Source organism: Crocuta crocuta, unplaced genomic scaffold (genome assembly GCF_008692635.1).
Source record: "Crocuta crocuta isolate KB4526 unplaced genomic scaffold, BGI_CrCroc_1.0 scaffold127, whole genome shotgun sequence".
Classification (NCBI taxonomy): domain Eukaryota; kingdom Metazoa; phylum Chordata; class Mammalia; order Carnivora; family Hyaenidae; genus Crocuta; species Crocuta crocuta.
In genome coordinates this window covers 1,814,714-1,830,997 of record NW_027532008.1, presented here as the reverse complement: position 1 = coordinate 1,830,997, position 16,284 = coordinate 1,814,714, and the positions used below count along the sequence as shown (strand labels likewise).

The 16,284-nt window shown below is 40.7% G+C and overlaps 1 protein-coding gene across 1 annotated transcript; it reads left to right on the top strand.

Annotated features, from left to right (window-relative positions):
• Positions 1-341: 341 nt before the first annotated feature.
• MED18 (mediator complex subunit 18) lies at positions 342-8,143 on the top strand. Its single transcript, XM_077775628.1, has 3 exons — positions 342-486; positions 1,082-1,224; positions 7,205-8,143. The coding sequence occupies exons 2-3, from the start codon at positions 1,152-1,154 to the stop codon at positions 7,756-7,758; spliced, it is 627 nt and encodes a 208-aa protein (XP_077631754.1). The 5' UTR covers positions 342-486; positions 1,082-1,151; the 3' UTR covers positions 7,759-8,143.
• Positions 8,144-16,284: the final 8,141 nt, after the last annotated feature.

Here is a 16,284-nt window from a genome sequence, read left to right as displayed (position 1 = left end):
ATTTTGTAACAGTCCCTCCTCTGTTTTCTGCAGCTCCCTTCCCCCAGGCTCTCTTTTGCCCCTGTCAGTTTCAAGATATTTCCTATACAAAACTCTCCAGGTCGTCGAACTTGAAAAAATATTTTCCTACAAGGCGGCCTATTACATCATCGCTCCCGGTAAAATCCAGAGGAGTGCTCCAAAGGAGGCCGCCATCTTCCATACAGCGGAATGGCACCTTGCGCATGCGCCTTTGCTTGCGAGCCTGAAAAGAGATTTTTATCCCTTCTCGGCACCCTTACGTCGCGGGTCACAGGTGTCGAGATTCACGTGACGGGGGCTTCTTGCCGGAAATGGAAAGACTGGGAGGAGGTGTTGCAATATCCAGAGGGCTTTAACTTTAGGGCTGGGGGCTAATTGTCGTTTAAAGGCTCCGTGGGGCTGGGGTGGATATATTATCCATTTTGCGAGTAGAGACTACAGCGCGCTCGGAGGTGTATTTCTAGTGTAAGTGGGCACGTGTCTAGTGTAAGTGGGATGCTGACGTAAGGGGACCTAAACTATCCTCTTAAAAGAACTTCATCTTCCGCCTCGCTGTCTTTGAAAGGCGTTTTCAGGGAGGCGGAACGCCTAGATTTTAGTTTGATCCAAGCTCTGCCACCGACTTGCTGTGTGTCCTTGGTCCCCTCTCTGAGTCTCAATATCTTCATCTATAAATTACAGAGTAGACAAAGTCTCTTAAGCCACTTTTCAGGTGTGAATGTTATCGCATACCCGAGCCACAAAGTTTGGGGGTTAAATACAGTTGGCCCCATTTTATAAGGAAGACATTGAGTCCCAGCATGAAAGGATTGATGACTTCCTCCATATTGCACAGAAAACTTTTAGAGATTTCAGACTTTGAGGCTAGAAGATTACGCTGTAACTCCATGACCAAGTCTCCTTTGTATATTTCTATATCGTCCGTTCTTGAAACTGGCCTATACCAGTTACTCAAAAAGTTGAATGGGTGACTGAGTCTTTTGATGTCAAGGCCGATGATACGAGCAGATCTGTTTTCTCTCCACCCCTCTGATGTATTAACAATGTAACTCCTCTTCAGGTGTTTCTTGTGCTTTACTTAACTGGGGACTCTGAAACCAGTTCTGTTGTTTGCAACTTAATCCGACACCATGGAGGCACCTCCAGTTACCATGATGCCTGTCACTGGCGGCACCATTAATATGATGGAGTACCTACTGCAAGGTAAGTGAACCAGGCAACTTGGATGGCCTGTTTTCCTCTTTCTGTTCAGCATCTGTGGAAATGAGAGGCTGTTAAAATCAGCCTGCATAATTTCTGACACCCAGTAGACAACAACTTTTCAAATAAATGTTAATTATGGTCAGAAACACATAACATTAAAATGAGTGTACAGTTAAGTGGTGTTAAGTGTATTCACATTGTTGTCTAGCTGATCTCTAGAATTTTTTCATCTTGCAGAACTTAAACTCCGTCCCAATTAAACACTAATTGCTCCTTTCCCCTCCCCTCAGCCCTTGGCAACCCCCTTTCTACTTTGTTTCTGATTTTGAATACTTTAGATACCTCATATGAGTGGAATCTTACAGTGTTTGTCTTTTTATGGCTTAATTACTTGGCATAATGTCCTTGAGGTTTATCCCTATTGGAGCATGTGTCAGGATTCCCCTTTTTTAGGGCGAATAACATTTCATTGTGTGTAAATACTACATTTTATTTACCCATTCATCTGTCATTTGGGTTGCTTTCACCTCTTGGTTATTGTGAATAATGCTACATCAAACATGGGTATGCAAATATCCCTTCAAGATCCTGCTTTGAATTTTCAATATATGCCCAGAAGTGGGATTACTGGATCGTATGGTAATCCTATGATACTGTTATTAACTCCATTTTATAGATCAGGAAATAGGTAAAGTAATTTTCCCAGATGAGAAAACTCAAGATCCAGAGACAGTAGTGATTTTCAGGAGGCCATATAATCTTTAGTGGAAGAGTTTAGACTTTAATTCAGATCATTCATTTAATAACTTAATATGAATAACAAAAGGTTATTCTCATTCCTCAGGCTTTCTCTCCTTCAGTCCTTCCCAACTCAGTAAGTGCCACTGTCATTCACCAGTTGCAAGAACCAAACATTCTGGAGTCAAATCTCTGTTTTTCACTTGACTCCCACAGCTAGTCCATCTCTAAGTCTTATTCATTTTACTTCCAAAGTATATTTTAAAAATGTTTNTAAATAAATAAATAAATAAATAAATAAATAAATAAATAAAAATGTTTACTGTTTATTTACTTATTTTGAGAGTGAGAGAGAGCACAAGCAGGGGAGGGGCAGAGAGAGAGGGAGAGAGAGAGAATCCCAAGCAGACTCCACACTGTCAGCTCAGAGCCCAATGCGGGGCTTGAACCCACAAACTGTGAGATCATGACCTGAGCTGAAGTTGGATGTTTAACTGACTGAGCCTCCCAGAAGCCCCCCAAAATATATTTTAAATATGTATTTTCTCTACCTGTAATGCCACACCCTGGTTTATCATCATTCTTCTGACCTACTTCAGTCACCTATTACTCACTACATTGCTTCCACTTTTGATTATCTGTCTCTTTCCAAATAACAGATAGTCATCTTTTTAAAAAATTGTCTTATTGGGGCCCATAGGTGGCTGATTCAGTCAAGCATCTGACTCTTGATCTCAGCCTGGGTCTTTTTTTTTTTTTTTTTTAAGATTAAAAAAATGTTTATTTATTTTTGAGAGTGTGAGTGAGTGGGGGAAGGGCATAGAGAGAGGGAAAAGAGAGACTCTCAAGCAGACTCCACAACTGCCAAATTTTGCCATATTTGCCTCATCTCTTTTTTTGCTGTTTTTTTTTTCCTTTTTTAAGATTTTATTTTTAAGTAATCTCTACACCCAATATGGGGCTCAAACTTACAACACTGAGATCAAGAGTCACATGCTTTACTGATTGTGCCAGCTAGGCACCCCTTTTTTTGCTGTTCTTAAGGAAAATTTCTTTTCTTTCTTTTTTTAAATTTTGTTAGCGTTTTTATTCGTTTTTGAGAGACAGAGAGAGACAGAACACTAGCGGGGTAAGGGCAGAGAGAGAGGGAGACACAGAATCCGAAGCAGGCTCCAGGCTCTGGGCTAGCTGTCAGCACAGCCTGACACAGGGCTCAAACCCATGAACTATGAGATCATGACCTGAGCTGAAGTCGGATACTTAACCAACTGAGCCACCCAGGTGCCCCAAAAATTTCTGACCTTACCACATTTTACCCCTAAACTCTTCAGTTTGCATCTCTAAAAAACAAGGATATTTAAAAAAAAAAAAAAAAAATTATGTTTATTTATTTTTGAGAAAGGGAGCACACACGCAAGTGGGAGAGGAGCAGAGAGAGGGAGACAGAGGATCCGAAGCAGATTCCACACTGACAGCAGAGAGCCAGACTCAGGGCTTGAACTCACAAACCGTGAGATTACAACCTGAGCCAAAGTCGGACACTTAACCAACTGAGTCACCCTAGGCGCCCCAAAGGATAATTTTCTTCATTTTCTTCAGCCCTAATGCCATTATTATTATCTTGAGAAAATTAATCATATATATCAATATCATCTAACATCTAGTTTATGTTCAAAAGTTTCCCCCCAGTTGTCCCCAAAATGTGTTTTGGAACCAAGATGCCATCAAGTTTTATTAGATTTGATCATTGTGTCTTTTAAGTCTCTTTTAATTTGGACCAGTCTCCCCTCACTCACACTTTTTTTCTTCATGACCGCGTCTTGTTGAAAAGTCCATACCAGGGGTGCCTGGGTGGCTCAGTCAGTTAAGCATCCGACTTCGGCTCAGGTCATGATCTCACGGTTCGTGGGTTCGAGCCCCGTGTCGGGCTCTGTGCTGACAACTAGTTCAGAGCCTGGAGCCTGTCTCTGATTCTGTGTCTTGCTCTTTCTCTGACTCTCTCCTGCTCACACTGTCTCTCTCTCTCAAAAAAATAAATAAAACATTAAAAAAAAAAAAAAAGTCCATACCAATTTTCCTGGAATGATTCTTTTACATTATAAATCTGGTCATATCTTTCCCTATTTTGTTGAAAATAAACTGTAGAGCTCATAGCTGCCCTGGTGACCTTGGGATACAATACGACCCTCACCAGGGACTGTGTGTAAGGCCTACACGCTGTGGCCCAGGCCACATCCCCCTTTCACTGGTGTTTCCATCTCACTTACTGAGCTTCAAGCACACTGATACCTTTTCATTTTCTTGAATTCTCCAGCCCCTTTCCTGCCTCTGTGCCTTAGCACTTGATCTCTCTGCCTCAGTGCTTTTCTCCACCTCTTCAAATAACCATTTCATTTTCACCCTCAGGTCTCAGCTCCATTGTATCCTCTTAGGGAGATTTTCTCTGACTCCAACCCCTCAGGTCTTTTCTCCACCCCCACCAATTGCTCTCTATCCCATCTCCCTTTTATTTCCTTGTATCTCTTCACATACTTATTTATTTTTGTTTCCCCCACTAAATTGTAATCTCCATGAGGATATAGACCTCTACTTCCTAAGATGCTGCCTGGAATAGCATTCAAGAAATATAGGTTGAGGGGGTGCCTGTGTGGCTCTGTCAGTTGAGCATCTGACTTGGGCATAGGTCATGATCTCCAGTTCATGAGCTCGGGGCCCACTTTGGATCCTCTGTCCCTCTCTCTCTCTCTCTCTCTCTCTCTCTCTCTCTCTCTCTGCCCCTCCCCCGCTCTCTCAAAAATAAACATTATTAAAAGATAAGAAGTATAGGAGCGCCTGGGTGGCTCAGTCAGTCAAGTGTCCAACTTCAGCTCAGGTCTTGAACTCACGGTTCGTGGGTTCGAGCCCCGCGTCGAGCTCTGTGCTGACAGCTCAGAGCCTGCAGCCTGCTTCCGAGTCTGTGTCTGCCCCTTCCCTGCTCACTCTCTGTTTCTCTTTCTCTCAAAAATAAATAAAACATTTAAAAAAGAAGAAGTATAGATTGAATGAACCAATACTTAAAAAGCTCCTCAAATGTTTGAGGAATGAACAAACACCTGTCTGATACTGTCCCGAATGTAGGGTACAGTGTACTGAATGCAGGACCTGTTCCCTGGTCCCATGATCTTCTGTCCTGGAGTTCCTGAGATCTGATCTCTTGTTGCTTTTGCTACAACACTGTCCATTGCCAGAAATTCAGTCCTTTGAGTCCCACCATCAATATATACCACAACAACAATCTATATACTCTTACTCACTTTAACAAATCTATTCAATAAATATTTGAATATGTTCCTAGCAGGAAAGGAAGAAAGATGAATAAAGTATCAATACGCGATCCATATATTGAAAGATGACAAAAGAATTGAAGTAATAATGCTAAAAGAAACTAAAGCAGGGAGGTGGAAAACGATTGGAGAGAGACCTGCGGTCTTTATTTAGGGTGATTAGAAACGATGTCTCTGGTAAAGTGATACTTGAGCAAAGACCTAAAGAAAGTGATGGGGTGAGGCATGCAAATATCAGTGAGAAAAACGTTCTACGTGTAGGGAATAAGGGAAGGGGCTCCGAAGAGAAATACTTTATCAAATACTTGCATTTTCAGGAAGTAGTAGGAGGAAGATCACGGTGGCTAGAGACAATGATGTAGGGAGATAGTGAAAGAAATGGTGCTGGACTCATAGCAGAGACCACAACGTATAGGGCCTTCTAGATGATAGTAAAGACTATGAGATTTATTCTGGGTTTTTGTTTTTTAATTTTTTTTTTAATCTTTGTTTTTGAGAGAGAGAGACAGAGCATGAGTGGCAGAGGAACAGAAAGAGAGGGAGACACAGAATCTGAAGCAGGCTCCAGGCTCTGAGCTGTCTGAGCTGTCCGCACAGAGCCTGACGCGGGGCTCAAACTCACAAACCGTGAGATCATGACCTGAGCCAAAGTTGGACGCTTCACCGACTGAGCCACCCAGGCGCCCCAACTTTGGGATTTATTCTGAATGACACAGGAAGCCATCGGAAGTTTCTGAGCAGAAGAGTGTCATTATCTGCCTCCTCTTCTAGAAAGAGCATTTAGCCGTGTGTGGAGAAGGGAGCGGCAAGGGTAGAAGTAGGCTATTGGAAAAAGCAGGCAAGAAATGAAGGAGACTTGGACCAGATGGAAATGAGTGAGAGAGTGAGAAGTGCTTGGATTCTGCATATCTTTAAAAAACATGAATTGGATGTAGGTGTAGGGGAAAGTAAGGAGTCAGGATGATTCTGTGGTTTGGAGCCTGAGCAACTGGAGGCAGAGGGTTTCCACTGACTGTGGTGGAGAAGATTGCAGGAGGAATAGGATTATGGAGGGAAAACGCACAGCCGGACACTGAACATATAAAGGTGAAGATGTCTGTTAGGTATCAAAGTGGAAAAATTGAGTAGGCAGTTGGATATATGAATCTGTAGTTCATGAGATGTAAATATGGGAGTCCTCAGGGCATAGGTGATATTTAAAGCCATAGCACCCCAAATTAGGTCACCTAGGGAGGAAGAGATTATTGATAAAGAGGACGAGGATTGAGTCCTAGGATCCTCCAGTAACTAGGGAGGATGAGAAAGACCCAGCAAAGTAGATTTAAAAGGAATGGCCAGTGAATTAGGTGAAGAACTAAGAGTTGTGTCTCAGAGACCAAGAGAAGAAAGATTTCAAAGTGGGTATAATCTAATAAGCATACCCAAATGCTGCTAGGAGGACGAAAAAGATGGGAGCAAAGATTAGTGTATTTCTATGGAGCGTTTCATTCTTCTACTTCAATATAGTACGTAAAAAGGAAATGTTGTAATCTCCAGATGGGAAACCTGTGTTTGCCAGAAATAGAAGATAATTTTTTTAGATAAATGGCAACAAAATAGTGTTATTATTCTAGATAGATTCTCTTGCTGTTAAAGACTCTGAGCCCAAAGCCTGCTGGAGACTAGCATTTAGAGAAGGCCTAAAGACTTTCTAGTCCCAAACAAGACAATGCAAAAAAAATGAAAAGGAATTAACTTTATCATAATGTTGTCCAATACTTTGGCAATGTAATCCCTCAAAAATCTCATATATTGGACCTGTACTTTGCAAAGCACTGCGGTAAACTGTTTTGGTTTTTCATTGAAGTTTTTTCAATCATTTGCTAATCCCAGTACCCTAAACAAAAGATGGGGCTCAACAATCCTCTTTCCTTCTTCAGGAAGCGTTCTAGATCACAGTCTGGAAAGCCTCATCCACCGCCTTCGTGGTTTGTGTGACAACATGGAACCCGAGACTTTCCTTGACCATGAGATGGTGTTCCTCCTTAAGGGCCAGCAGGCCAGTCCGTTTGTCCTACGGGCCCGGCGGTCTATGGATAGGGGCGGGGGACCCTGGCACCTGCGCTACCTGGGACAGCCAGAAATGGGAGACAAGAACCGCCACGCCCTGGTGCGAAATTGCGTGGACATTGCGACATCTGAGAACCTCACTGACTTCTTAATGGAGATGGGCTTCCGCATGGACCACGAGTTTGTCGCCAAGGGTCACTTATTTCGTAAGGGTATCATGAAGATTATGGTGTACAAGATCTTCCGCATCCTGGTGCCAGGAAACACAGACAGCACTGAGGCCTTGTCACTCTCTTACCTCGTGGAACTGAGTGTTGTTGCGCCAGCGGGGCAGGACATGGTCTCTGACGACATGAGAAATTTTGCTGAGCAGCTGAAACCTCTGGTTCACCTAGAGAAAATAGACCCGAAAAGGGTCATGTGACTAAGAGGGTCTGTCTGCCCCTGGGGCCTGCCCTCCCCTGTTACATAAAAGAAAATGTAATAAATGCCTCTTTTCACCACGGCCAGCCAGGCGTTCTTCCCTCAGAAAGGAGGACAGTGAGAACTTAGTTGGTTCTTTATACCGTTTTCCTCATGTGGCAAGTTCACTCTTGTGACGGACAGCCTTTCCAGATTAAAGGCTGAGGATAACCTGAAGAATCTATCCAATTCCTCTATAAAGAGGGGAAACCAGAATAAATTAGCTTTTAGAAAGAAAAACCTTTTTAATTTTTTGTTGCTATTTGTGTATCAGACTTGTAAAGCAGAGGCTGTGAGTTTGTATTAGGTGGTAATAAAGCCTGTGAAGAAAAACATCTGTGATTCTGATTCTTTATTACCCTGCTAATTTGGGGTAGACTCACTACCCTTTGGAACAAAAAGAAAAAAAACATGGCACTTTTTAGTTTTATTTATTTTTTTGATTTTTTAAGTTTATTTATTTTGAGAGAGAGCAAGTATGAGAGGGGGAAGGGCAGGGAGAGGGAGAAAGAGAATCAGAAGCAGGCCCCACACACTATCAATATGGAACCCAATGTAGGGCTCCATCTCGTGAACCACAAGATGGTGACTTGAGCTGAAATCAAGAGTCTGCTGCTTAACCAGCTGAGCCACTCGGATGCCCCGACACTTTTTAGTTTTAATTTTGATAGAGGTGAGGGGTGCTGGGTAGATCAGTCAGCTAAGCCAGTCAGCTAAGCGTCTGACTCAGTTTCGGCTTAGGTCATGATTTCACAGTTTTGTGAGTTCAAGCCTTGCGTCAGGCTCTGTGCTGGTGTTGCAGAGCCTACTTGGGATTTTTTCTCTTCTCCCTCTCTCTCTCTGCCCCTCCCCACACTGTCTCTGTCTTTCTCTAAATAAATAAACAGGAGCGCCTGGGGGGCTCAGTCGGTTAAGCATCTGACTTCAGCTCAGGTCATGATCTCGCAGTTCATGAGTTCAAATTCCACATCAGGCTTTGTGCTGACAGCTCAGAGCCTGGAGCCTGCTTCAGATTCCGTGTTTCCTTCTGTCTCTGCCCCTCCCTGACTCACACTCTGTCTCACTCTTTCTCTCAAAACAAAAAAATGTTAAAAATTTTTTTGATAGAGGTGATAGTTTTTACCTTTAACCAAAGTGGCACGTTTATTGAAAAATTTTTACAGACAAAAATAAAAAATAACCTATAATCCTGTTACTCAAAGAGATATCCTATTTCTGTTCTGGTGTATGTCCTTCTAGTCTTTTATAAATTTATGTATATGAGATATATCTTTTAATGTTAATTTTGAAAGAGAGAAAGCATGAGTGGGGGAGGGGCAGAGAGGAAGGGAGAGAGAGAATCCCAAGGTCAATACTCAGAACAGAGCCTGATACAGGGCTTGATTTCATGACCTGAACCAAAATCAAGAGTTGAATGCTTAACTTACTGAACCACCCCAGTGCACCATGATATGTTTATTTTATAAAAATACTCTGGGGCACCTAATAGCTCAGTTAAGCGTCTGACTTCAGCTCAGGACACGATCTCACAGTTCGTGAGTTCAGTCCCCACATCGGGCTTATTGCTGTCATCACAGAGCCCACTTCAGATCTTCTCTCCCTCTCTCTATGCCCTTTGTGTGCACTCTCTCTGTGCCCTCTCTTTCTCAAAAATAAACATTTAAAAAACTCTAAAAAACCCACTCTGTATATACTGGTTTATACCCTCCTTTTTTTGTTTATCATTAACACCTTTCTAGGACCTTAGGCTTATAGTGTCCTTCTGTAAAAACAAACAAAAAACTTCATTTAAATAGGGAAACAGAGGTAGAGATTAATTTTCTCTGGGCTATACAGCTATTAATTAGCAGAGCTGGTGTGTAAATATTGGTACTTGCAATTGCTATCTGTATCCCTTATGGATTTTTCATAACTTAATTGATTCCCACACTTTGGGATTTTTTAGTTTGATCCCAATTTTTGGCTTTTATAAATAATCCTGTAATGCGAGTGTTTTTCATTACATCATTGTTGGCATCTCTGACTATTCTTTAGGATAAATCCTAGGGCACTGTTCAGTCAAAGAGTATGCACTATTTTAAGATTTCTGCCATGCATTGCCAAATGCCTTCCAGAAATGTCCCAGTTTTCACTCCTACCAACGGTAAATGAAGTTCCCAAAAATGTTGCCAAAACTGGGTGTGACCATGAAAACTTGTTTTCCCATTTGATGATAAGTGGTAACTATTTTTAGTTTCCTTTTTAAAATAGTCATCAGTGAGTAAAATCTTTTATGTTTACTCGACATTTTTTTCTTATGTGATTTACCCTTTCATTGATTGTTCATCTTATCTAGGAGCCTTTAAAAAAATTTTCCCCATTTAGCATTTGAATTTAATTTTTTCTTTTTTTAAAATATTTTTATGTTTTATTTATCTTGGAGACACAGAGAGACAGAGCATGAGCAGGTAAGGGGCAGAGAGAGAGTGGGAGACAAAGAATCTGAAGCAGACTCCAGGCTCTGAGCTGTCAGCACAGAGCCTGACACGGGGCTCGAACCTATGAACCATGAAATCATGACCTGAGCCGAAGCCGGATGCTTAACTGTCCGAGCCACCCAGGAGCCCCTAATTTTTTCTTTTTTTAAGTATCAGTTCTTAGTGGGATAAATGTGTTGCTCATTTTAACACTTGTAGAATTTTTTGTAATACACTGGAGAGAGTTTGGCTTGCTAAAAATTGTAGGTTATTAAAAATTTTCATTTTTTTTCTGGTTCCTGCACTTAGATCACACCCCAGTTGAGCTACATTGGATACATCATTATCCTCTTTGGATCTTAGTTACTTGAAATATTATATGAATATTCTGTTAGGGTGCTTAGGCTACAAGTAACAGAAAACCTATCCAAAGCTACCTTAAACGGTAAGGGTGGATTATCTCATGAAACGATAAGTTCTACAATAGAGCAGCTTCTAAGTTGGGTAGCTAGTTATTTCTCTGGCCCTGGCATCCTGTTCTTAGCTTTCCCCTGAATGTTTTCAAGATAGTTTCCCCACCCTCTCAGTTACAGATTGCATAAATGGGCAAATCCTGTTCCTTTCTTCACAGCATATTAGCATAACGATTCAGGCAAATCCCCTTTCTTGTTTTGTACTCTGCCCCCTTATTCCTAAACTCTACTTTCCTTCCCTCTATAGGTACCCAATTTGATATGTTTGATGTGTGTCTGTGATGCTAATCTTGTAATATGTAGAGTTATATGAACCTGTTCAATTCACACAAATGATAGTGTGCTACAAACATTGTTTTATTTTTAAAAATTAACATTGCTTTTGGGATATGCTCTTGTTGCTATATATAAACCTACCTCATAACTACCAACTTGTATGTGCTTTTTTTAAAAAATTAATTTATTTATTTTGAGAGAGAGAGTATGCATGTGCAGGGGAGGGGCAGAGAAAGAGAGAATCTCAAGCAGGCTCTGCGCTCCCAATGTGGGGCTCGATACAGGGCTCAGTCCCATGAACTGTGAGATTATGACCTGAGTTGAAATCAAGAGTGGGGCACTGAACCACCTGAGCCACCCAGGGGCCCCTGGCAGGTGTTTTAAATGTTTTCACTCACGTGTTTCTCACAATAACCCTATGAAGTAAACATAACTCCCATTTTATAGATGAGAGTAAGATACAGAGAATTTACTCAGATTTTTTTTTCCATTGTTCAGAGTCAGAATTAGTAAACAGTGGAGGCTGAATTTTAACTCAGTGTAGCTCCAGAATCCAGGCACATAACTGCATATACCGTATTTTACTCCTTTAGTTCCTGGACGATGTAAATCTAGATTGCCATCAACACTCTTATTACCATAAAAAGTGCTAAAATAAGCAAATTTATAAATTGATGTGGAATATTCCTCTGAACCATATACCTATGAGCATGCTCACGTTCGCCAAATATTGCCAGATAATGTTTTCAGAATGGCTGTGCTATTTCATATTGCTGTAACCAGGGCACAAGAACTCGTATCTGCATCCTCTTTGTAATTTGTGCCACTTTGAAGGACGTCAAGTGGCAGCTTTCATTTGTCTTGATTTGCATTTCTCTGGTGATAATCAATTTGAGCCTTTTTTAGCCTTTTTTATTTTTTTTATTTTTTTTATTTTTTAAATGTTTTTATTTATTTCTAGAGAGAGAGAGAGAGAGAGCATGAGCAGGGGAGGGTCAGAGAGAGAGGGAGTCACAGACCGAAACAGGCTCCAGGCTCCGAGCTGGCAGTCAGCACAGAGCCCGACGCAGGGCTCGAACCCACGAACCGCGAGATCATGACCTAAGCGAAAGTCGGACGCTTAACCGACTAAGCCACCCAGGCGCCCCTAGCATTTTTTAATGTACCTTTTTGTATATGAAACTGTGTAGATTTCTTGGTTTGTGAAACCCAATATCTATATCTTTTGCCTATTTTTCTATTTGGTTTCCTATCTTGTTCATTGGTAGGAGTTACATGTACATTCTAGACATTCCTTGTCTGTTTTAAACATTGCAGATCCGGGGCGCCTGGGTGGCTCAGTTGGTTAAGCGTCTGACTTCAGCTTAGGTCATGATCTCACAGTTCGTGGGTTCAAGTGCCGTGTCGGGTTCTGTGCTGACAGCTAGCTCAGAGCCTGGAGCCTGCTTCAGATTCTGTATCTCCCTCTCTCTGACCCTCCCCTCCTCACGCTGTCTCTCTCTCTCTGAGAAATAAATTGAAAAAAAAAAAAAAAATTAAACATTGCAGATCCTTTTCCCAGTCTGTCACCTTCCTGTTAAGCTTTTCTGCGATGTGATGTTGTTAATTCAACAGATCTCCTAAATTTTGACCTTATGATTTGGAATCTTCTTTAGGAAGTCTTTATTTACCCAGAGGGAACAGTTTTTCCTTCATAGCTTTATAGTTTTCATTTCTTACATTTAGGTCTTTCATCCCGAGTCCACATTTAACATAGTTTCATGTAAAAATCCAGATTTTTTCTCCATACAGTGAGTTAGTTTTTCTATCACCATGGTAAAACAATCTTTTGAATACTTTATGGTGCCACGTTTATCACATACTAAGTTCCCATGTATATGCATTCTTTCTAAATTCTGCATTCTATTCCATTGGTCTGTTCCTTCCTTTCAGTGCCAGCAACACAATGTTTTCTGTGTAGAGGCTTTGTGGTAGAGCCAGTTCTACCAGTTGGGCAGGTATCCCTGCTTTTATTTCCCTCTCCAAATTGACTTGGCTTCTGTAGACCTTTATTCTATCATACTCATAGAATAAGTTTCAGTTTCTCACCATTATTACTAGAATTTTTATTGGAACTTCTTTGAATATATATAGATCAATCTGCATGGAGAACTGACCTCTTTTCATGGAACACTCACCATAATTCAATGTGGCAAGCTTCCTTCACCTCTTTCAGATCCTGCTAAAATGTCAAAGAAAGCCTTTCCTGACCATCCTAAGCACCACACTCACTCCCCATCACTCTCTGTTTATCTTATTTAATTTTTTTCATAGCATTTATTACTATCCAACTTAAGATTATTTATTTACTGCTTTCTCCACTATAATGTAAGATTCATGAGGAAAAGTGCTTTGTTTTGTTTTCTGCTATATCCCTAGCACTCAAAACAATGTCTGACCTTTGGTATTTATTCTGAATATTTGTTAAACAAGTGAATAAAATCTTTATATGGCTGAAGTTATCCCAATTATGACATTTATCCAGGTTTTCTTATGTCCCCAAATAGAATTGAAAAAATAATTTGTAATGTTTATTTATTTTAGAGAAAGAGAGCAAGTGCATGCATGCATGCTTCAGTGAGTGGGGGAGGGGCAGAGAGAGAGAGGGGACAAAGAATCTGAAGTGAGCTCTACAGGGACAGCACAGAGCCTGAGGCAGGGATCGATTCATGAACCATAAGATCATGGCCTGAGCTGAAGTCACACGCTCAACCAACTGAGCCACGCAGGTGCCCCCGAGTTGGAAAAAAAAAAATTTAATAAACTTCTTAGGCATTGCTTTTAGGCTAATTTCTGTAGACCATAAGTCAGCAAACTACACCTGTACGGGTCACCCTGCTGTCTGGTTTTGTAAATAAAGTTATTGGAACATCAACATTTATTTAAATATTGTCTATGACCACTTTTATTCTGCAATGACAGAACTGAGTGGCCACAACAGAGATCACAAAGCAGAAATTATTTACTATCTAGCCCTTTACAGAAAGTTTGCTGATCCTTGCTATAGACTATAGTTTAGTTGCTATTGTAATTGTGTTATCTTTTTATTACGTTTTTAAGGTGAATATTCCTGTTATAGAAGGCTATTGAGTTTTGTAAAATGATTTCTATTCTTACAAATTTGATTAATAATGCTTTTATAGTTCTTATAGTTTGTCTGCTGATTATGTTGTTTCCCATATAGACTATCATATCATTGGCAAGAGTGGCAAGCAGAGAGAGTACATACCCCTTTCACTTTTTTTCCTGTCTAAAAGAATGGGCCAGACTCTCCAATACTCTAGCTAACACTACTGGTAATAATGAGCACCCACGACTTAGTCCTGATATTGATGCTGTTGCCACAAGTGTCTCTATTAAGTATGATGGAAAATCATGTCATCATCGACAATAGCCAAACCACAGAAAGCCCAAATGTCTATCGACTGATGAATGGGTAAAGAAGAGGTGGTATATATATACAATGGAATATTACTTGACCACCAAAAAGAATGCAATCTTGCCATTTGCAACAATGTGGATGGAGCTAGAGTGTAATTATGTCAAGCAAAATACGTCAGTCAAAGACAAATACCATACGATTTCACTCATAAGTGGAATTTAAGAAACAAAATAGATGAACATATGGGAAGGCAAAAAAAAAAGAAGAAGAAGAAGAAGAAGAGAGAGAGGGAAACAAACCGTAGAGACTAACTAAGGGTTAATGGAGGGAGGTGGGTGGGTTGTGGGCTAAATGGATGATGTGTATTAAAGAGGGCACTTGTTATGATGAGCACTGGGTATTATATGAATCACTAAATTCTACTCCTGAAGCCAATATTACACTGTATGTTAACTAAGTAGAATTTAAATAAACGTTTGGAAGAAAAAAAATCATGTGATTTTTACCCTTTGGTCAATTCATGTGTGAATTATATTGACAGACTTTCTGCTATTGGGCCATCCTTGTACTCCTGGAATCACTCTATTGCATCATGATACTATCTTTTAAATACCCCATTGGGTTTGAGTACCTATTATTTTGTTTAGGATATTTCAATTGTGGACTACCTTAATTGCCATCCAGAGATGCAAGTGACTACCCCCTATTTTTCCAACCTCTCTCCTAGAACTACAAGCTAAGCACTATGCTCAATGCTGGGTTCCAGCAATGGCTAAGATACAGTCCCTATCTTTAATAGCTCCCATTATAATGGCAGCAACAGACATTATACAGTTTGTATAGTCATAAAACGTACGTGAACAAAGGTCTCCTTCCCCAAATGAATGACCAAGCAGGTCTGCTTCCTTTTCCTCGGATACACTCAACACTCTTGTGTATGTATTATCTTTCTTTTCTTTTTTTTAAGTTTATTTGTTTATTTTGAGAGAAAGAAGAGGAGAGCACAAATGGGGGAAGGGCAAAATAGAGGGAGGGAGAGAGAGAGAGAAAGAGAGAGAATCCCAAGCAGACTCCGCACTGTCAACGCAGAGGTTGACATGGGGCTTGAACCCACAAACTGTGAGATCATGACCTGAGCTGAAATCAAGAGTCGGACATTCAACCGAGCCACCCAGGCACCCCTGTGTTATCTTTCTTAACACCTTTTTCTCTTTGCCTTTCCCACTCATCTCTGCCTATGTGACTCTTACACAATCAATAAGGTCAAGCAATGGAAAGCATGTAACAGTGGTTAAGAGCTCAGGCTTGAGAGACAAATAGGTTCCAATTCTAGCCATGCCATTTATGAGCTATGTGACCTTGCACATACTGCCTCACCTCCTGGAGAATCCATTTCCTCATCTGTCAAACTGAGAAGAATACCTTCATTACATAAAGGATCCGATGAACTAACCTGTGTGAAGGCTTTCGACACAGGTGAGTCGCTAGAATTTTCCCTTTCTGTCCTGCAATCATTCCTGGACCACAAGAAGGACGCAGAGTCTCTCCCCTGACTTCTGACATTTGATGGCAGCAAAGTGGGCAGAATTTGTTTCACTTTTCATTATGTTCTCTGTATAGTTATCCTTTATAGACCTTACCATTTCATAGCCGTGTGTGTCTTGGCCAAATTATTTAAACTCTCAGAATTTCTGTTTTCTTATCTATAAGTAGGCGTATAATAATACCTACTTCATAGAGTTGTCATTATGAATTAAATGACCAATCTGCGTAAAGACCTAGCAGAGTACTGCTTAGCATTTATGGGCTTAATACTTGATAGCTGTTTTCAGTTTCAGTCTTATTAATATGCTTCTTACAGG